The sequence below is a fragment of the Centruroides sculpturatus genome, unplaced genomic scaffold (genome assembly GCF_000671375.1).
Source record: "Centruroides sculpturatus isolate CEXI.00-Female unplaced genomic scaffold, Cexi_2.0 scaffold1871, whole genome shotgun sequence".
In the NCBI taxonomy this organism is placed as follows: domain Eukaryota; kingdom Metazoa; phylum Arthropoda; class Arachnida; order Scorpiones; family Buthidae; genus Centruroides; species Centruroides sculpturatus.
The window spans coordinates 1-22,280 of record NW_019386090.1 but is presented as its reverse complement, the minus strand read 5'-3'; the positions used below and the strand labels follow the sequence as shown (position 1 = coordinate 22,280).

The following is a 22,280-nucleotide window of genomic DNA, read 5'->3' as shown; positions in this document are numbered from 1 at the left end:
ATTTCATAAACCCTCTTCCAAAGAAAATGGATCTTCAGATATGAATTATCTAATTCAGAAATAAGATATTTTTTTAAATTTGTAACAACAAAAACATACTTTTTTGTAACTAATATTCATATAATATTTGATTTTATCCGTATTTCATAACAGCAATCTGTATTGAATACTTTAATGTAATATGCTTGGACATTTCTATCTTAGCATTAATTATGCGTTTTTGTTTTTGAATTGCATGAGATACATGTTAAGTTTATCTCATGCAATTTAAAAACAAGTGCTACAGTCTACAAAGTGTTCCATTATTACCTGTTGTATGTCTATGCAATTATATGATGGAAAGTTTGAGTGAAGCATGAATTCTTTAGCACAAGAAGTGTAAATATAGATTAAATATTGACAAACTTACAATACCTCTGAACATTGGTTAGTTTTTCAAGAACATTAAACAAAAATGAATACAAAATAACCTCCAAAACAACTGTCATTTTTTTTGTGTTCCTGTCAGTAGTTGTTGTTTAGAGGTTTGACTATATTATGAAATAAATTTTTTTTATTTTTTAAAATTAAAGTATTAAAAATAAAAAGTCTTAAACCCTCAAAAATGGAGATCAGGTAGGATATTCTTATAACTTAATTTATTAAACTGTTTCTTAATCTGTGCCACTTAGCTTACTAGATACTTGATGCACATGCCAAGGGACCCCAAAATTTGAAAAAATAAAGCAATTTTACCAATGAAATTGTATATAATAATTTATAAATAATTCTTTAGCTACAAATAGACATTATAGGTTTATGATTGGTAAAATTATGCAGAAGGGCTCAAAATCTTACATGCATAGGGCTTCCAAAAGGTCTTAATATGTCACCATGCTTTATATATTTAGTCCACATTTAAATGCATTTTAGCTATTCAATCACTAGTCACATTATGTCATAAAATCAAAAAATATATAATTCAAACTTCTGAGTGAATACATATATTATATTCCACAAAAATGTAGTATTTACATATTTGATTTATATAATAACATTAACATATCAAAAAGTTTGTTATAGATGTTATTAAATTTGGAGTTATACTAATTATTAATTACATTTATTTAGAAGTCCGAAGTTGCGTCATTAATAGAAAACTTGAAGAAGACTCAAACACTGTTAGAATCTGCTAATAACAGCATCAATGAAAAGGAGATTGAAAATCAAAAGCTCAAAGAAGAATTGAAATATCTTCAAGGTAATCTTTCTTTCAAGTTCTTAAAATTACAAATTTGCTTTACTCTCCCTGTATGATTGTCTGAGGTTTTGTGAGAAGCACCCACAGAAGGCAACATATTGCCTTTTAAAACTGGACGTTTGGGACTGGGCATATTTATTTATTGTAGTTTGGCTTTTTATTATATAAGGGAGAGAAGGGAATATGACTTGCTTTGAGACTGTCATCATCTTTGAGCTTCTGTCTTTTTGGGAGTTGTGATTTGATGTTTGTGCACTTTTTATGCAAATTTTAAAATTTCAAATGAATGAAATCAGGATATCATAAAAATGACAAATATCATTAATTAAAGGAAACATTTTTAAACAAAACTTAGAAAACACATTGCTCTTTTCTGTTTTAATTAACACAAAAAAGCAATTTGTTTTCAATATTTCATAAAATGTTGCCAGTTTTTTCCAAATTCTTCAAATTTTAATGTATCAATAAAGTATCAAACAATTTAAATATGTTAATTTCAATAACTCACAATCTTTGTTTAGTTATTTGTAATTTGAATTACATGAATTTTATGAAATATTTACTTTATAATAAAATACTTAAACTAATGGGGTGAACAAACAAAAGCTTGAAAAAGTTTGGCAACATTTGTCATGTGTCACTAATTCTGAAGTGAGGTGCTAGTTTTTTATTGTATGTATTTAAAGTGTGCAATAATTGAAAATGCTTTATTGAGAATCTTCACTGTGAAATTTGCATGAAGAAGAATTAATAAAAACTACGAGGGCTGTTCGGAAAGTTCGCGGCCTTGCCTATAGCGGCGCTGCGATCAATTTAATTTTTGGCGGGAATAATTCAGCCATCTTTTCTAAAGATACGATACCAATTTCCGCTTGATTTGTCAAAAAGTTTTGCCACGACAGCTTAGCAGATAGTCAGTGTGCACATGCTTTGTCAAAAATGGAGAAGACGGAGACTCGTGCGGTCATAAAATACCTGACGAAAAAAGGGTTGACCCCATCTCAAATCAAAGCTGACATGGATGAAGTTTTGGGAGAGTCTGCTCCTTCGTACACCACTGTGAAAAAATGGACAGCCCTTTTTAAATCTGGCAGAGAGAGTGTGGAAGATGACCCTCGCAGCGGACGGCCGTCAACTGCTGTCACTGAAGAAAACATCGACAAAGTTCACGATTTGGTATTAGCAGATCGCCGTTTGAAAACGCGTGAGATAGCTGAGACAACAGGCATCTCTGTCGACCGAGTGCACCACATCCTAACCGAAGATTTGGGTATGACGAAGGTCTCAGCAAGGTGGGTGCCGCATCTGCTGACCGCCGAGCAAAAACGTGTTCGCACTTTGATGTCAAAGGAGTGTTTGGACTTCTACCAGAAAAACCCACAGGATTTCTTGCGTCGGTTTGTGACTACTGACGAAACGTGGATCCATTACTACACTCCTGAAACAAAAGAACAGTCGAAGCAATGGAAACACCACAGTTCGCCACCACCAAAGAAGGCAAAGACAGTTCCATCAGCGGGTAAAGTGATGGCCTCGGTTTTTTGGGATGCTAAAGGCATCATCTTTATTGACTACCTAGAAAGAGGAAAGACCATTAATGCTGTCTATTACTGTGAACTTTTGGAAAAACTGAAGAAAGAAATCGAAGAAAAGAGGCCACACTTGAAGAAGAAAAAAGTTCTGTTCCACCACGATAATGCACCTGCACATTCCGCCAGAATCACTGAACAAAAGATAAACGAACTTCGCTTCCAATTAGTTCCACATCCACCGTACTCACCTGATTTGGCCCCCAGTGACTTCCACCTTTTTCCAAACCTAAAAAAATTCTTGGCTGGAAAGAGATTCCACTCAAATGACGAAGTCATCTCTGAAGTGAACGAGTATTTTGCACACCTTGACAAATCGACCTATTGTGATGGCATAAAAAAGCTAGAACATCGCTGGAATAAGTGCATTGCTAACAGAGGAGATTACGTTGAAAAATAAAAAAAGTTTTAACATTATTTTGTTTGTTGTTCTATTTGAGGCCGCGAACTTTCCGAACAGCCCTCGTAAAGTAATAGTTCACAGGGTCTGTATACTAAAAACAGGTTGTCGTGAATAAAATGTTATTTGAGGAGAAAGACTTTTTGAGAAATTTGGAAGTTCTTAAATAGGAAGACCAAAAAACTTTTGGGGGACATTGAAGTAAATTTAATGAATATATTAAAAGACTAGATTATCATACAGTTCTGTTTGTACAGTTATGAAAAGATGCAGATTGTGATCTTAAAAAGTAAGGATTTTCCATCTAATTTTTTATTTATTTAATTTTAGATGTTATTTCTCAAATCTGTAGTAAATAAATACTAGAAAAGTAGTGTTTCTTGTGACACTTAGTAGTAACGAGTGCTGTTGGCTGTCACCAAATTCTTTGGGTTATTCTCACAAATTCTCTATTCATTTGATTACACAATATTTAAATTAAAAAAGAATATTTAGAGTATAGTATAAGTAACTAAGAATATTAGAGTATAGAAAAAGAAATAAAGTAGATTCACTAAATTACAAGAACAACAATTAAAATTTTTGAAAGAAAAATGGATTACGGTCAAACCTTGTTAATACAAAGTTGAAGGGACTTAAAAATTGACTCTTTATATTAACAGCATTTGTAAATCAGCATCTGTACCATCAAGTGCAAAGGCCAGATTTTTTCCCAGTAATTTCACTTTTATTTATTTGGATACATTTAAAAAATAAACAATTGGACTTGTATGTTGCTTGAAACGTACACTTTATTGAGGTGTATTGAGGTGCGGTGGCTTAAAGAAAGAATCAATGCTCCTTTTTGACATCAGTTACAGGTGGTAGAATGAAAATTAAACCTATTGAATACAATAGATTGATCTGTCAAATTGAATCCAGGAGCAACAAATTTAACAATAATTACTTGGATTTTGATGAAATGGTTTGTTTTTAATTTTAAAATTATGAATTAATTACAATATTTAATATTGTAATTCAGTTGTTTCACTGTTTATATTATTAGAACAATTAATAATATTTCATAAAACTGCAGATTTTTAGTTGAAAATTTTTACTTTTTAACTAAAATTTAGACTTTTGGGTTTCTTGCTGGCAATGTGGCTGAGGCAGCTAAGCATCAGCCTATCACTCTGGATTAAGTCCAGGCAGGTCAAAAAAATTCCAGGGATTTATTGGGGTGGACTGTTCCAGATACGTCTTAACTAGTCATTCAATATTGTCACAATGTATAAAGTGCTGGCTATAAGAGAAAGTAATTGCATTATTGGTGTGTCATATATTTAATGATTGCATTACTAATGATGACATCATTAACATCATAAGCATTCTGGCCAACATCAAAGTAAAAAAAAAACACCCTTAGTGGTGATGTGGCTTGTATTTTTCCACTTTGGTAGTTTTTATTTATTCCAAATATTTGGGCTAACAATTTTAATTTTAATAATTGTTTTAGAATCAAGATGTATTGCCACACCTAAAAAATTACTGAATGCAGATGGTAGAATAAATGAAGTACGTGTTAAACTAGAAGAAGCTTTGAAAGAGAAGTTGGAATTACAAAATAATTTAGAAAACTTAAAGAAAGAATTGGAAGAAACTCGTCTCAATAATATGAAAGAGAAAGCGGAAATAAAATTATCCTGTGCTCAAAACGTGAGTGCATATTCAGAACTGAAGGATAAACTCTCTCGCAAAGAATCTGCATTAGAAGAAACGAAGAAGAAATATGAAAATAATGAAGCAATACTGGAAGAAAAAAATAAAATAATAGAATCATTGAAGAACGAAATTGTTAATTATCAGTTGCAAGTATTGGAAGGTGAGACACTACGAGAAGAGATGGAATCCTTGAAGACGGAGAAAGGTAAAACCCAGAAAATTTTATCCGAAGCCACAAAACAATTGAAGAAGATGCTTTACAGTGAGGAAGATAATGTCATACTGCTTATGAAGGAAATGTGTAAAAAGTGGAATGAGATAAATAATTTGATCTGTTTCTTAGAAGAGAGATTATATGTAATGGGAGAAAGTCTTCACTTTACTGAGGAAAACTATAATTCTGAAATTAGGACCTTAACTGAAGAAATTCACATTCTAAAAGCCAAGAGTGCAGAGAATACATCACATGCAGAATTAGTTGAGAAGTTGCAAAATGAAATTATGGACTTTAAAAATGAACGTGAAAGGTATGTTGAAGAATGTAGAGCATTAAAAGAACAAAATGAGATGCTTTCTAAACTTGAAGTTGACATTAAAAAGAAAGATGATGAATGTAATAGTATTTTATATGATCTTCAGATCAATAAAGGCAGATATGAGGATGTCTGCAATGTAATTAATAAAATAGAAGAAAAATTGGAATTAGATGAGGAAACAGATAAAATTCAGGATGATACAGACAGAATGAATAATTTTTTAAATAATTTTGATAACTTTTATAAAAAATATGAATTACTGAAAGAAAAATATGAACAGAAGCAGAAGGAAATTGGAAATTTGAAAGGTTCTGTAGATGAAATGCATATAAAATACACAAAGCAAGAGGAAGAGTATAAAAGTATTTTATACAATCTTGAAATAAATAAAGGCAGATATGAGGATGTCTGCAATGTAATTAATAAAATAGAAGAAAAATTGGAATTAGATGAGGAAACAGATAAAATTCAGGATGATACAGACAGAATGAATAATTTTTTAAATAATTTTGATAACTTTTATAAAAAATATGAATTACTGAAAGAAGAATGTGAACAGAAGCAGAAGGAAATTGATAATTTGAAAGGTTCTGTAGAAGAAATGCATATAAAACACACAAAACAAGATAATGAATTACAAATGCATATATTGAAGTTAGAAGAAAGTTTAAAGCAAAAAGAAGTTCTTAATGTAAATATAAGCCAGCTTAAAAAACAGTTGGAAGAATATAGAGAATTGGAAGGTAAATATTTAAAATTTTATTGTAGTTTATGCTTTGATTGTCTTCAATTCTGTAAAGTAGTAAATATTAAACTGGATTTTTTTGAATTTTCAGAAGCTAAATTTGAAAAATGTGAGAAAGAAAAGGAAGAGTTAAAGGAAAAATTGAAGACAGTTCAACAGGAATTTGATAACATTAAGAAAAATTTTGAGAAAGTATCAAAATTTCAGAATGAAGAAATGGAAAAATATAAAAATAATCAAAGTTCCATGCAGACAGGTAAGATGACAATTTTTTTACTTTTTTAATATAACTAAGGTACACAGCCTCACTTGGGAAAATGTTTAATTAAGTTAATTTGTTTTAAATCTAAACAGTATCCTTTATGGTTGTTTTACACCTGTTCATTACTGAACAAAACTTCCTATTTATGCAAAAGATCTGATAAGAATTAAGTGTGAACTAATTATTCTTGCTGATCATATCATAACTATCAAAGCTAAACAAATGATTTTTGGAAATGGAGAGTAGTCTATTATAATAATCAAACCTTGGTTTTCAAATGTCTTGCTTTTTGAACAATTCAGTTTACAAACAGAATTTCGAAGTTAAAATTGCACCGGTCATCATATGATAACTCATTTGTCTAACAAGCTACTCAGCAAGAGCCAGTCACAGATTAGAGAGAGACAGATGGTCACCTCCTTATATTTTCCATGTTAAAGAAAGTCAATAGGTTGGCCAATCAATGACAGGACTACCGATTCAGAAGTCAGTGGTGCCGAGATCGCCTCGAATCATTAGATGTCATGCACAAATCATCAACGACATTGTTATTTAAATTAGATTTTGATAAGCCTGCGGGAAAGACACTATTTCTGTTTTTTGGTACGTTCCACAGTTGAATCTAAATCAAATTAATGAATAAAAACCACGTTAATTGACATTTGCATAATATAAATGACATCCAATAATTTGTGTTTAAATATGTTCAAGTTTAATTAAATAACAAAAATTTATTAATATATTATTTTATATTATATTATATTGCATTTTTAGGCATTTTTTTATACATGAAATACAGGTAAAAGATAAAAAAATATTTTATTTTGGGGATCAAGAATGGATTAATCCATTTTAAATTCTTTGTAACAGGAAAATTTGTTTCAGTTTAGAATAGTTTGACTCCTAATTTTTCAAATGCAATTTGCTAGGTTTTGTATGCAAATAAATTAATACTAAAAAGTTTACTTGTATTTGGGTTAATTTTTTCAAAAGGTGTAAATAATCCAAATTGGAAATTGACTTGTATTTGGGCCCGTGCGATACTTTTAGTTCATCCTTATTTTCACTTGAATACTTCAAGTTTTGTGTAAGATAGCTCATAAAATTATATAGAAAATATCAGTGGGAGAACTGTAAGGAATGAGGAGAATGCATTTAAATTTTGTAAAATGAAACAGTAAAATAAATAAAACTACTAAGATAAGATTTCAGTTTTTTCATACACATTACCATTTAAAAGAGAAATATTCAATCTAGAACAGCATAGTCCAAGTTGATCAAAACAGAAAATAGATGCACTTGGTACCCTCAACACACTATGTAACAGTTATGGAATAATGGTTACACAATTTTTCTTGACAATTATAATCTGAATAACTTGTTGACTGTATGATGTCTAAAATGATTACAAATGTGATCTTTATCTTATAGTTGAACAGACTTAAGTTAGATATGATAATCTGACAATGATAGTCAGCTGTCGAGTGCACTGGACATAACTCTCATTTACTGTATGCCTACTTTTTGGATGCTTTTTAAAGAATTTTACTTATTAAACTATTTTAGTCTTGTCAATCACTTGCAGCCCTATACATGTTAAAATGCCTAGTTATGTTAATTTTTTCAGTTTTGTGTTTTAAGTGTACATAAAAGTGAAAAGTGGATGAATATAAACTAATCCAGTTTCTAATGTTTTTATGTTTAAAAATTTATTTGAAATGAAAACTTTATTGTATTTTGAATATAAATTATCATTGTATAGATTTTAAAGTGGATCTCTCAGATTATAATTATTGTAATTTCATTTTTAGTTGTTAAAGACTCAGAAGAAACGTATAAAGTTTCTGGCGAGAAATCACCCGAAAAGGTAATTTAAATTATATTTTTAATTAATAATTGAATATTATGTAAATAAGATTTAAGGTATGATAAAAATCCTTTCACGAGAGATGTAAATCTGAAAATTGCTTATACTGGATGATTAAATAAAAAGTTAACTGGCTAAGATTAGAATTGTTGATCAGTGTTCTTCCCCGGTCCTTTTTCCCTTATACTCCCTGCCTGGATGATTTTTCTGGTCATCCAGTCAATAAACTTCATGAGAAGTACATATAAACAAAAAGTGTGACTTTTGTATATTTTTTGGGTATAGTTCAATCTCAATTTTTAATGTGTGTTCACCAAAACACATTCAAAATTTAAATAAATATGTGTTCTTTCTAACAGAACAGTCAACACTTTTATGTGATTCTATTTAAAATACAGTGAGTGATCAGTTAACGAACAGATCGGATAACGAATACTTTCGCGAAAGATTTTTATGATTGGACAACGAACACATGTTCGGATAACGAACACTTCACTAAACAAACACAAGAAGAAGCGCGTAAATAACGAATACCGATTGGTCTTCCTTTGTCTCAGGCAACAATTCGAAACTCTTCGGAGCGCGGGAGACATCGACAACGACGTTCTACCCAGTATATACTGATCGAATAGTATTCCCCCGAACTTTGAAACTCTCCCTTGTAATTCCAGTCTTTTATATTTCTGACAGAAACAATTCTTTTACGTTTTCTTCTGAAAATATGGATTTATGCCAATATCTGCTATTAAAGATCTTTTGAAGAAGTGGGAGGATGTCAGAACAACGGTCTTAAAATGGCATCCAAACCAGGTTGAGGTTAATAGGCCTATAGATTCTACAATTACAATGCTATTAATTACTTCTGAAAAATCATGAAGACAGAAAAGCAATCGACATTGGACAGATTCTTTAACCCCCACAAACGGAAAAACACGACTAATAAAAATGCAAGCCCGTGTATATATGTATTTTTATTATTACATGTGAATAAACGTAGTAAGAAAGTATATATATTTTTATTTTTTGGGGGGTCTCCAGAACGAATTAATCAAATTCCCATAGAAACCTATGGTAAATCGATAATCGGTTAACGAACAATTCGAATAGCGAACAAAGTCTTGGAACGGATTATGTTCGTTAACCGATCACCCACTGTATTTTAACAAGGCTTGGTGAAACTATTTTAAAAATATTCACTCTCTACAGTAAGCAAATGCATTTAAAAAACTAATAAATATGTGGAATCTTGGCATTGCAACAAATTTTTTTTTTGGAATGAAGCTTTAAAATTTTGTTTTTAATTTGCAGGATGTTTTTCAATGTTGTATCAATCATTCTGTTTGAATATTATTTAACTGATGAAATCTTAAAGCACTTTTTAATGTGTAAAGATTATGAGGATGATCCATTTATATATGAAGTTTAAGAAAACATTGACATAGATGTATGAAAATTTTTTACTTTTATCAAAAATTAATGAAAGTTACTAAAAAGCAACATAATAAAAAAAGGCAAATCAAATTAATTTACTTAGTTTACTAAGAAAAAAACAAGAATGTGGTCAAAATAATAATTCCAAACAAACTGAACTGTCAATTTCAAATTGTCAAAGCTGTTGTCATAAATAATTTTACTCTATCCCAAACCTTGTCAGGTGTTATATGCTGGTATTTGCCTGGAAGTTTTTATCAACCACCTGGCAAAAACAATAATTATGGGGAGAACATTGGTGGTTGTAGTTGGTGGCTTGAGATTATGATTCATCCCGCTCCACTGACACATTTGTTTAGAGCTGGGCTGTGGAGTTTTGATGTTTGAGTCATCAAAAATCCTCTGACTCCTTTTTACTTTTCCAACTTATGTATATAACATGGAAAAGTAATGGAATCGTGTCAAATAAAGAAGGGAAAAATTTGTGGGTGTGTGCGTTGATTTCTAATTTGTTTAATTTCTTTATTCTCTGTTCCATTCTGAGATATTAAGCAATAGCACATAATGGGTAAAGTTTAAGAAATGAAATTTTGCACAGTAGCTTGTGTATAAAGGGACATTAATGCTATTAAATTTTGGTTCTTAATAAAAAGTTGATATGGTGGAGACATGGAAGGGGTCGTGTGTCATATCTCCAGCGTGGTCAGACTTAATGAAAATTTTACTTATTATCAGCTTTCACAATTTTTTTATGAAACTCTTCTCTACTTTCAAAATTAAGTTTTTGTCATTTTATAATAGTACAGTAAAACCCAGTTAAGATGTATTGTACTTGCCTTAAGTTCAAATTTTGCAGTATCTTCATTTTGTGGAGCCAATTCCCGGACTGTCCAGGTAACAGTCAATTTCATAATTGTGAGGGTTGTTGTTTTGAATCTTGGTGGTATCAATCTTTTTTTCCTAAAACTATAATTTTTACTTTATTCTTGGTATTTTTAAATTTGTTATATTTATTTGAAAATTATTTTTGAATATTCATGTACATATGTGATTTGTACTAAACTTTATTTATTTATAATTTATTTGGGAAGAGGATTAGATATAAATAAAATTATCATTATTCATTCTGTTTACTTTCTGGGAGCACAATTTCGTGGATGATAATTGAAGTTAAACAATAAACATTTCTGCAGTGTGAACATTGAATAAATGCAATTTTTACAATAAGAAGATTTACATGTCAGTGGAAAAACAAACTTGATTAAAGTTTGAAAACACTTCTCTGTCATCAACTAATTTGGAAGAGAATCATACCTACAGTATCGTATTTGATAATATTGGAGAGCTTAATTTTTTTTCCTACTACCTTCTGAAATTGATGAAGAACCCTTGGCTGCAATTAGACCTTGATTTTGAAGGATGCTTTCACAGTATGTAAATTCTGTAATATTGTCATGCAGTGATTCTTCTGCAGAACACATTTCTATGCTATTGATGTTAGCAAGAGATAGTGAAGCAATCTTTTTGTTCTTTAGTGAACAAATGAATGAAAATGCAATTATAGATATACATAGGTTAAACAATGACTTTGTTGCCAGAGTAAGTACAAACTGTACATGAATAAACAGAAAATCTTTTGCTTCTAAATAAATACTATTAGGTAGCATTTGTTAATTACTTTTGACATTGATTTGTTACTTGAAACAGATGGATTTTATTGTTTTATTACCCTGTTTATTATTCATTTATAGTTTTTAAAACTAAATCAGTTTTTTTCTCTGATAGTATAATAAAATTAAAAGTATCAAGAATAAAGTGAAAATTATAGTTTTAGGGGGAAATTTGATACTATTGAGATTCAAAACACCAACTTCATGACTATGCTCACACCAGCCAATCTACAAATGATAGGGATTCTAAAGGTTTTAAGTGGTTTGCAATTTTTAATTTCAATTTTTCGTTTAATTTTGAGTGTTGCGTCTTACTGCTTGGCACATCAGCGTTGGGCATGCAATACAACCTCGCCAAGTTTTATCAAAATCAGTGATCCCAACATCATGCTGTTCCCTTATAAGCTTATTATTTGATCATCCAATATCAGATTGATGTACATTGTTTGCTATTTTTCACTGGCACATAGTTACATTACAAATGAAAAATTTATTGTGTTTTATCTTTTTTATAATTAATAAACAGAACTAATTTTTATTGGCTGTCATAAAATCGCAGAATTGATATATTTATTAATCTATGCTGATTCATTATGATCAATACTACAGAGTTATATTAATCTTCTCAAAACAATCTTTAATAAAATCCAACAAATTCTGCTGTATCCATGACTAAAATGTGATTCATATCAATTACCATTTGGACAGGCCAGCTGGTGAACATTAGAATGTATTTTAGTATGTGCACTGTTTGATGTGTACCAAAAGGTATTCATTGATTTGGTGTGCGCCATGTGATAATATGCCCCATTGCGTGCTTACGATGTTAAGGTTTAAAACTTTTGATTATTGTTCTAGAAATTCATGCATATCACATGATGGCAGGATCTCCAATATCTTCAAATATACAAATTTTTCACTTACCTAGTATAAAAGGAAATTGAATTCTTTCATTCATTTATCTTGTGATTGGTTCGGTTAATTATAAAGCATTTTATTAATACATTTTGCAGAGTTAAAATCAGTATGATTAGAAATCTGTGAATCACTTGACTTGAAATTAAAATATTTTGTGTTTAGTTATGAAAATTTTATTTTTTAAATATTTATATTTAATTATTAATTAATTTAAGGATTTGTATTAAATTTCAGAATGAAGAGAAAACAAATGACAATATTCGAAAAAGTACTCGACCGAAGAGGAGGAAGAAACTGTTTGAGGTTTGATTTATTTATTCGTTTGTAAAAGTTTTGAAGCAAAGGCTAAAGAGATTTCTGCAAAATTTGTTTTAACTTTGTCATTAATTTATTTTTAGTGGACAGAAAAATCGAAAATCCTCTATTAGAAGCATTACTTATGCATATTAAGAATATATTCAAATTTCAACACTTGATTTTATTTAATTTAGAAATACAATAGAATCTGCTTATTGTAGTTATAAATATTGTTGATATGCAGTTAATCTTTCTACCATGTAGACACTAAGAGATCTTTTTTTTTTCATATCCATCATGGATTTGGGTCATAATAGGATGGACCTGATAAATCCCTCTGAAGATGGGTTTTTTCACCTGTCAAATTTCATTTTCAGGTCTCTCAAAGCAATAGGCTGACTCCTTACTTGTCTAGGCTATCTGACCAGCCAAAATATAAAGTTAAAAGAATGAACACTTATAATCAGAATTTAGTTACATTTAAGTAAATATCGTCTTCAGATAAATAGAAAATGTTTTTTTTTACATTGACTCAAGAGTAGATATTTTCAGCTCATAGATTCCAACACTAAGTATTTATATATATTAGCCACTATTTCATCATTGACATGTAATTCATTAAGCTAATTTATTAATTATCACTGGTGATCTAATGATAATTAGTGAATTGTAACTATGGTCATCTTGTTAGACTAGAAATGTGCATCTATAGTTCGACATCTAGCAGAGCAGAGAATACAGAGATTATATTTCAGTGTACATTGAAATTTCACTATGACAGCACCATTCTATTGTTGGACTGTAAACTGACCCTTACTGTCTTCACTATCTATAATTTTCTTATCACTAAATAAATGTCTGATAATTCACATACTTCATTATGTCATACTGTATTTGCTTCTTTTGTTTTGTATTAGTTCCTTTTACATCAGTGACTGATCTAATCAACATTTTCATTTATTGATAGAATCGTTTATTACTAGATAAATGATTGTTTTGTGGTACTTTATTATAAAGTATAAATTTTGATCATCAGTAATAATAGAAAAGCTCTTCCATATTTAGATTTTTCTTTGAGGTTTTGTATTGGGATCGGGAGTTTTTGGCAGAATTGGAATTGGTAATTATCCCAACCCGAATTTCAAGAGATGTCTCAACTACAATTTATGCTATCAAAATGTAGTTGCTGAGTTTTAAATATGTGACGCCTTCGGTTCATATTTTGAAATATAGAGGTTTTGGGAGAAAATTATTTCAGATAAACATGTAAAATGTATTGAATTTGGACTGAAAATGCAGGGGGGAAAATATATTTTGAGATACAAGTTTTCAAGATCAATATATTTGAGATAGACAGGTTCAACTGCATATCAAACACTATATGCTTTTATCTCTTATTCATACAGTTTTAAATTATGACATACTTTAAAGGTGCTTGCATACTGTTTAAAAATATTGTTATAATACTTTCAGTATTATCATAATTCCTCTGAAAGTTCTTTTGACACAAAAGAAAACGCAGTGGAAACAATAACATCAAAGCGGAGGACGACAAGAAAGAAAGTCGCAAAGAACGATTCTTCTTCAGAAGTCAGTTTAATTTTGCTCCATTAAGTTTATTATATTTTTTCTTTTAATTATTCATTTAGTTTTTAAATATGTACAAGTTTTCATCTTTAATTTTTTTAATGGATTAAAAATTTGTTTTCAGTCATAATTTGAAAATTAGTATATTTTTTAATATGCAAACTTCATTAAAGACTACATTGATTGATTAAAACAAATCAAAACCCATCCCTACCTCAAAATTAAGCCTTTGCCATTTTATAATAGTTAAAAATATAAAAACTTTTTAATAAAATATGATAACACATGACACCACCAGATGCTGCCAGGAAAGTTGAGCAACTCTGCTGGATTTTTATAGATAATTTTGCTGTTTCAAAGTCTAAATTGAAAGGAAGGATCATTGCATGAAAGCTCAAAATATTTATATGTTGGCTAAAACTGTAAGTCTAAGTTTAACCAAAGAAAAATAATTTACAGGTATCAAAGTATTATGTATGAGATGAGTTGTTTGAAAGTTAAGGATTTTCAGTGTGCATATAGTAGAAACTGTAATTGTTTCAGAAGTTGCTATACCAATGATAACACTATTATTAGGAAAATTTTGGTTTGGCCAATTCTTTTCTTCTAGAACTTTGTAAACTAAATTTAAATATTAATTTATTTATAATTATTAAATGTATCAAGAGATGGCAGCCTGACTACCTAAATATAGTCAAGTTACTTTTTATAATTAGTTATTAAAATTACCATTAATAGAGCACAATAATCTGGTGGTTCATTTTACTTTAAAATATACAAAGTGAAAATTTATTGATTAATAATAGTTCGTTCAATATATATAATTGAAGTAAGCTGACATTTTAAACTTCTGAACTATGAGCAAATAATGATTAAAACAATAAACCGTGTATTGATTTATCCTTTTTTAAAAAAATAATTCTGTTAATTTACTGAATTAAATTATTATTTCAGGAAGAATATCCTCCTGTCAGGAGAAGGAGACAACCGCAAAGATGTGCAAAAAAGATAGATGTAGATACGGAAAATAAACCTTTGCAACTGCCACCAACACAGGTTTGATTTCGGTTTTCTTTATAATTTAATTTTTTTTAAATAACAGCAAAGTGTGCAGAATACTGCAACTAATTTAAAATGAGAGTCGTGATAAATTTGTGGATGGGTATTTTGATAAATGTTTAAATTTAATCTGTCATTAATGCAGTCATCTCTCTTATGACTGATCAATATAATGAGATTATTTCTAGAATTCTGAAGTTTTAATGTACAAGATATCGTGCTTAGCTCCCATAAACACTTACATTTTGAATAAAATTAAAAAGAAATTATTAAATTGAAAAAATTGCAACACTTTCAAAAAAACAAATGTGGATTAAATCATAATTTTGTCTACTTTTTAATTATTATAAATATTTTACATTAATTATTCAATATGTTATTCTTAGGTTGAAATGAAATCGCCTCTTAAGAAAATTAGTAGCTTCATTCGTGATAAATCACCTGTTTTCAGTGCAGTGAGTGAGTATTAGTGATAAAATCCTCTAAAATTAATCAATCTTCTGACTTTTTACATTCTGTTTTAAATCTTTTTTTAGCTCAGTCAGTTCTGAATATCATCTCTGGCTCTACTGATAATGACAAGTCTGTACCGCAGACTTCGTCGCAGAAGACAAAACGGCGTAGACTATTTCTGGCCAGCAGTCAGTTGTGTGCCATCTCGCCAGTCGAGGTAAAGGAAATTTTAAACATTAACTGTTTAACATACTCTTAAATTATTCAAATGTTTATGTATTTTTTTAAATTTTTCTTTCAGGCAGAGGAAAAGGAAACCAATTCCCTGCATACGGTCGTCACTCGGCAGCTGAGGACACGTAATCAAAGAAAAAACTATGCAATGTGATTTTACATTTGTTCAAACCAAGTATGTCTTATTATTTTCTAAGAACCAGAATTCATCAAGAAAGGAATTTATACAAACCAATATAAAGTATTTTGATTGTAAATGTCTGTTTGCAGCAATTTGATCAAATCTTTGATTGGAATTTTGATAGCTGTATTAAAGAATCTTAGTTTACAAGAAAGTAGATCAACATTATGACAAATTTTAAAAGGTAGCAGTTCCTTGTTTAAAAAATTAGGAAATAATTTTTGTTAACAGTGGAATATATTCAAACAAAAGTGATTAGTGTAAACTGTAGATGATTTGATAGAAGATTTTGTAATGTGTAATTTATAAATTAAGTGTTACACTGATTTTTTTTTCTTCTCATTTTAAGTGAAATTTAAAATTGTTAAAACTTGAAGTACATGGAAATAAATATGATCCTCATCATATTTAATAACATATCTCATCCAGTTTGCTTAATTACAAAACAGTTGAAAAGCGCAACTGTCTTCATCTGTGAAAAAGTACAAAACGATTANCTCAAGATAATTTTTTATACATATTTTACACAGCATTATTAATAATATTTTGGAGATTGCAGGACATATTAAATTACTTAAAAATGAAAAATAATTATAAAATAAATCTTTATATCAAATGATATATCTTAAAAATAATTATATCCCGGGAAACAGTTCACTTTTTTCCCAGAATCCCAGGACAAGCAAAAGACCAGGAAATGAGAAACCCTAATCACATGTTTTTGAACAAATCTTGCAGAGTGAAAAGATTCATAAAGATCATCAATTATTTCAAACATGAAAAGCTGCTTTGTGGACACTAAAGGAGCTTTTTCCATATCAATCATGACTTTAACAATGTCACAATAGAATATCAAGTGACAAGAATCTCATATCCATCTTAAACCACCTACAGAAAGTAGAGGATTTGACACCAGACTCATATCAGTCCTCAGAGTCAGATATTGCAAATCCTAGTCTGTTGATGATTTTTGCTTTTTACTGTTTGTCCTGTGGGCCTTTCTATTGGACCCATTGAAGATGTGGCTTGGCCCACAGGGCATCCAGGTAGTGAGGGATGGGACACAACATATTGTGGGTTTTTCGACTCAACTGGATTCATTGCTGGTTCTCCAGAGTGGTAGGCCAATATCTTAATTGTTTGGCTGTCAGTCTATTTTGGAAACAGCTACATTAAAATCATATATTTGACATGAAATGTTGCTTACAGTAAGAAATTGCAGATATGGTGTCAATTCTATGAATTTGAATTTCTGAACAATAAGTTAAATACTCCTTTTTTGTAATTTCAACTTAGGATATGGCAGTGATGCTTAACAACATGAAATACAACAAACATTTCTGCTACAGTTTTTTTTTTTTATCAAAGAATTCCAATTCTTCCAATTAAAGAACTGCTCAAAAACAATTTTTTCATTTTAAAATTTGGCAATTATTATAAAATTCAAAATTCTTATAATTGATCAAATATTGCATTTAATTTATAGTAGTTGTAAATTACTTTGCATAAATATTAAAGTATTGGGTAAAAATATAATTGATTAATCTTACACAATATGGTCAAGACTTCTAGAATCTATCAAAAATTTGGTTGATGTATGCAAGAGCCAATAGCATTTTTACATCAGACATGATGATGCTATAAGTATTTATACAGTGGATGATTGCATCAGTTAACAAAACAGTACTTTGTGCCAAAAAATGTAATCTGGATAAATCCTTGTCTTGTAGGCACAAAGAGAGCCTCTTATAAGGATTTGTCTAGGTTTACAATGGTGTTATATACATGTAAAGTATATGTACAGTACACAGTGGATGAATTTATCAATTAGCTTAGAGAAAAATCTTTTAAGTTAAAGTTTACATAAAACCTTTGTTTAGAAAAAATTCTGTGTGAATAATTATAAAAATAACTATTAGGTGAGCTGCATGTTTGAGATCTTTAATTTATACAAAGTTCAATTAATGTATATGAAATGAAGTAACAATCTTGGTGTTAATGGTAGATAACTGCAAATGATTTTTACACAAAGCATATTTCACACAGGTTAAGATTCAACTTTATTCCACTCTGCAAAGATCCCAACTGTCATCCTCTCATCTTTACACCCAACCTCCTCTTGTCACCTAATTAATGAATCAATTAACAAGGTAAGGAGAACCACCCACAGACACTTGAAGAATGGGATTGCAAATGTAACGAGAAGGAATTGTTTGACTGTATATTAACAAAAACTTGGGCAGGTTCTTTTGCTTATGGATAGTTAACAAGCATAATTTTGATAAAAGTCCAGAGCAGCAGTCAAGATGGTGTCACAGTTGAAACCTTGGGAATTTTTTACAAATGGTTCAATCCATATACAATGGATGGATCTATATGGATGTCAGGTTATCCAAATCTGTGGTAAGCCTTGTAAAATGCCCTCTTACTGATTGTAGGATTGAAGAAGTTTTAAAAAAAATGAATCTTGCATGATATATTTTGGGGCATTTCTGACAGGAGTCGCAATTGCCTATCAGAAATAGTCAAGTCCTTGATTGGAATGGTATTTTATATATAGGCCTTTAAAGGGTATAACAGAGTGATTTGCACTAGAAATATTGATTCTTAAAATAGGAAAAAAATTAAACATGATCAGATCTGTAAATCACAGACAGAAATTGTATCAATTCTTTATCTCTTTTCTGGATGTGATGGTGAAAAACCTATTCATAGTGATAGTGTGATTGATTCTGGCAGGTAAGTTGAGTGTTAAGTTTAATGTTTTCTAAAAATTTTTCATAGGCATAGTGTTTCATACAATAAAAATATATATTGAGGCTAAGTTTTGATTTAAGAGCATATCTATGCTGTCATATTTAACCCAAACAATTATAGATTTGTGTAATTATTTCATAAGCTTACTTTTCACTTGCCATTTTTAGGAGATGTCAATTACTGCATGTTTTAAATGCATTTTGATGAAGATTAGTACCTTGTTCCAATCACTGTAAAATCATGTGTTAAAAAATAACAGTTCTTATTGGCTTCTGTCAATGACTATCATAATGCAATACATTTGTTTGTATAAACAAACAAATGTATTGATCCTAAGCTATCAGAATAATTAATCCAGGACTTTATAGATGGGGAGAATAAGTACTGTATTCAAAGCCTATTCTAGTTGCTCTGCTTTATGCAAGACTCTCCTTTGACATTTTACTACATAGTTTCAAGAGAACAAATGCAGTAACTTGTGAAACAGGTAAATAGGTGGTAGTAAATAATTGGAGGTCTAAACAAACTTCATAATTACCCCAATTACAATAGAGGTTAGCTGAAACAAAAAATAGGCCAGCCTAGCTGGACTTAAGCTCTGCATGCATACCTAGGGATTTTTCAACATATTAGAAAGGTATAATGGTAATGCTATAACTAAAAACTATACAGTTTCAAATAGCCTGCCTATAAAAGCACATGCAAGTATCCAGTTTACTAATTGTAGTCCCTCCTCTTCATTAATTGGAGAGGATTCAAAACAATTTTTCTACAAATAGATTCTTTAGTCAAAATTGGCTTGTCAGGAAAAGGAATTCCAAATTGCTTAAATTTGTGTCTTCCCTTTCAATGATCTAATTGAAATTTTGACTAAAAAAAATCTACGTTGTAGAAAAATAGTTTTTAATTCTCTACAGGTATTGAAGAAGAGAAACCACAATTAGTAAGGTGGATCATAAACTGCAAAGAAAAGCTTTCTTCAGGAAAAATATGATGTGCTCCAAAGTGTCGAAGAATTTCTAGAAAACCTCTGCTCAATTCTTTTAAGGACATTCTTCCAGAAAATAAATGGTATAAATCTTTCCTCAAAAGAAACAAAAACGTAACAAAGTGAACCTGAAAAGTTTTCACTAATCCTTGCACTCATGTTGTTAGTGAGTCAGATTTGCATTTGTTATTCTGAAATATCAACCAATATTTGAAAAAAGGTCCTGAAATTGAATTCCACTTCACTTGTTCCATGTGCAACTGTTTCATTTTTGGTGTGTTCCTAAAGCCATGGTCACACTTTGCAATTTTCAGCCATGCAGGCAACTGCAACTGCAATGGCTGTTTTCAATAACTAGTAAACCCCTCCTAAAACCAGCATGACTGCAACTAGAAACAAAAAGTTTGCTCTACTCAAGCCGATTGCAAACATGCATCCAATCAGCAAATGCCTTTGTGCCATGTCATACAGTGGCAACTTTGAAAGTAGTTATCATTATGGCAGAAAGTGAAAATGCAGACTGGTACAGCTTTAGAATCGAGTGCCTCTGAGGTTTTAATTCTTTTTTTTTTTTTTATTGAAGTGAAGATAAAAGAGCACAGGCATGGAGTGAGATATGCAAGTTTTGCCATTGATTGCAAGTACTGTTTTTAGATCTCTGGATATAAAATGTTGATTGTTTTTTGTTTAATAACAACAATATCATTTTAAATATAGCTAAAGAACCAAGTAAAAAGTACATCGTTAGTAAACAACATTCCTTCTCATTAAAAAAAAAAAAGATAGCAGATGGCGTGGATGTTGGTTTACTATAAAGTCACATGTTTCGAGTTGCAATGCTAACAAACAATGTGATCATGATGAGGTGCACAACTGGCACTCATTGTAGTTGCTTGCACTGCTGAAAATTGCTAGGGATGACCATTGCTACTCTTGTGCATTCTACTAGTAATGCACAAGAGAATCAGTATTTGCCAATTTTGTTATGCCGTAGTAGGTAACATTGAATATTCTTTAGTGTCATTCAAATTGGAAACAGAACCTTTTCCTAAGATGAAAAATGAACCTAAACCTACAAAGATCTACTGAAAAATATAGACTAGGCAGCCATCAATTGCAAAAAGAACAAAGTGCCAATCACTGTACCAAGTGTGCGAATAACTATACTTTTGTGGGTATTTCTTCAAATAGTTAAATATTAAAAAAATGTAACATGGAAAAAATTGTGTTGATATTTTAAAGTAGAATGATTAAAGATTTGTTAAAAATCTTTGATTTGTCTCTAGAAGAGCAACACATAGTTCACGAGCAGCAGTTTGGCTACTACAGATATAATTCTTAGCTCAATGAATCAGGATTGTTAATACTAGGAATCTCCCAACTTTTAAAAAGTGTAGCATAGAGAATCTTCTAATAAATGGTGTGCGATAATTTGATATTAACTTCATGGATTGATCATACAAGGAAAAACTACATTTTTAAAGAAGTCATTTTTATTATTTTCAACACGATTCTCCTTTAAAAAAAAGTAGTATTCCCTTGTATGATCAATCTGTGAAGATAATATCTAATCACAGAACTACAGGAAGTAGGCTTTACCACTGGTTTAAAAACAATTGGAAAACACCAAAAATTATTTCTTCTTCCTATGTTTATATAAGTAAAACTCTTCTTTCATAAGGAATAAATGTTAGCAGGTCATAGTTTGGGGATTCCTGGTTAATGTGATTGCATAAGAAAGAAAATGCACAAAGTTTTGTTGGTGGGTGATATTAAGAATTGAAATTCTCATTCACAACAACAATGTTGACAGGCTGCATTAATGCATATGCAATAGTATGGGCCTCATCTTACTGCCAATTCATATTTTTTATATCTGTATAATGCATCTAAAAAATTAGACTAGGACCCCCTAACGTGCTTAAAACAACCCCAAATATTGTATAAGTTAAGCACGATTTCTAATGAGATATTGAAAAACTAGTTTGTAATGTTCAATTATTGCTTGCCACTTAAACGTCATATCTATTATTTGGCAATTTACCATTGAAGAGTCGCATAAGCATAATTGATACGGATCTTTAACAAAATACGATTTAAAAAAAATTCACGAAATTATAAACAAAACAAACAAACATTTTAAAAGATTCAAAATTGAAACGAACCAATCATAACCGGACTATCGTAATAAGCGAAACCGACCAATAAACGATGGTTTAATATCAAACGCGTTGAACGACTGCAGTGATACGCGAATCCGCTAGGTGGCGTACGAGATTGGTTACGCATTTTTGTCGTAAGGAGCCGATGAAGAATTAGCGGTTTTTATAGTAAAATTTTATTTTATATTAAATAAAATAATGAT

General features: G+C 30.2%; 1 protein-coding gene across 4 annotated transcripts in view; it reads left to right on the top strand.

The window, feature by feature from the left end:
• Positions 1–16,658, top strand: part of LOC111613531 (kinesin-like protein KIF20A) — an 83,359-nt gene extending 66,701 nt beyond the window's left edge. For 2 of the 4 annotated variants that reach the window (XM_023354874.1, XM_023354875.1), the window contains exons 19-28: positions 1,111–1,240; positions 4,725–6,209; positions 6,303–6,467; positions 8,285–8,340; positions 12,594–12,662; positions 14,130–14,246; positions 15,198–15,299; positions 15,689–15,761; positions 15,839–15,972; positions 16,057–16,658. In XM_023354874.1, coding sequence (XP_023210642.1) covers positions 1,111–1,240; positions 4,725–6,209; positions 6,303–6,467; positions 8,285–8,340; positions 12,594–12,662; positions 14,130–14,246; positions 15,198–15,299; positions 15,689–15,761; positions 15,839–15,972; positions 16,057–16,143 — 2,418 coding nt within the window. In that variant the 3' untranslated portion in view covers positions 16,144–16,658. The remainder of the gene's footprint in view (positions 1–1,110; positions 1,241–4,724; positions 6,210–6,302; positions 6,468–8,284; positions 8,341–12,593; positions 12,663–14,129; positions 14,247–15,197; positions 15,300–15,688; positions 15,762–15,838; positions 15,973–16,056) is intronic. The other 2 variants (XM_023354876.1, XM_023354877.1) reach the window with 2 other exon arrangements.
• Positions 16,659–22,280: the final 5,622 nt, after the last annotated feature.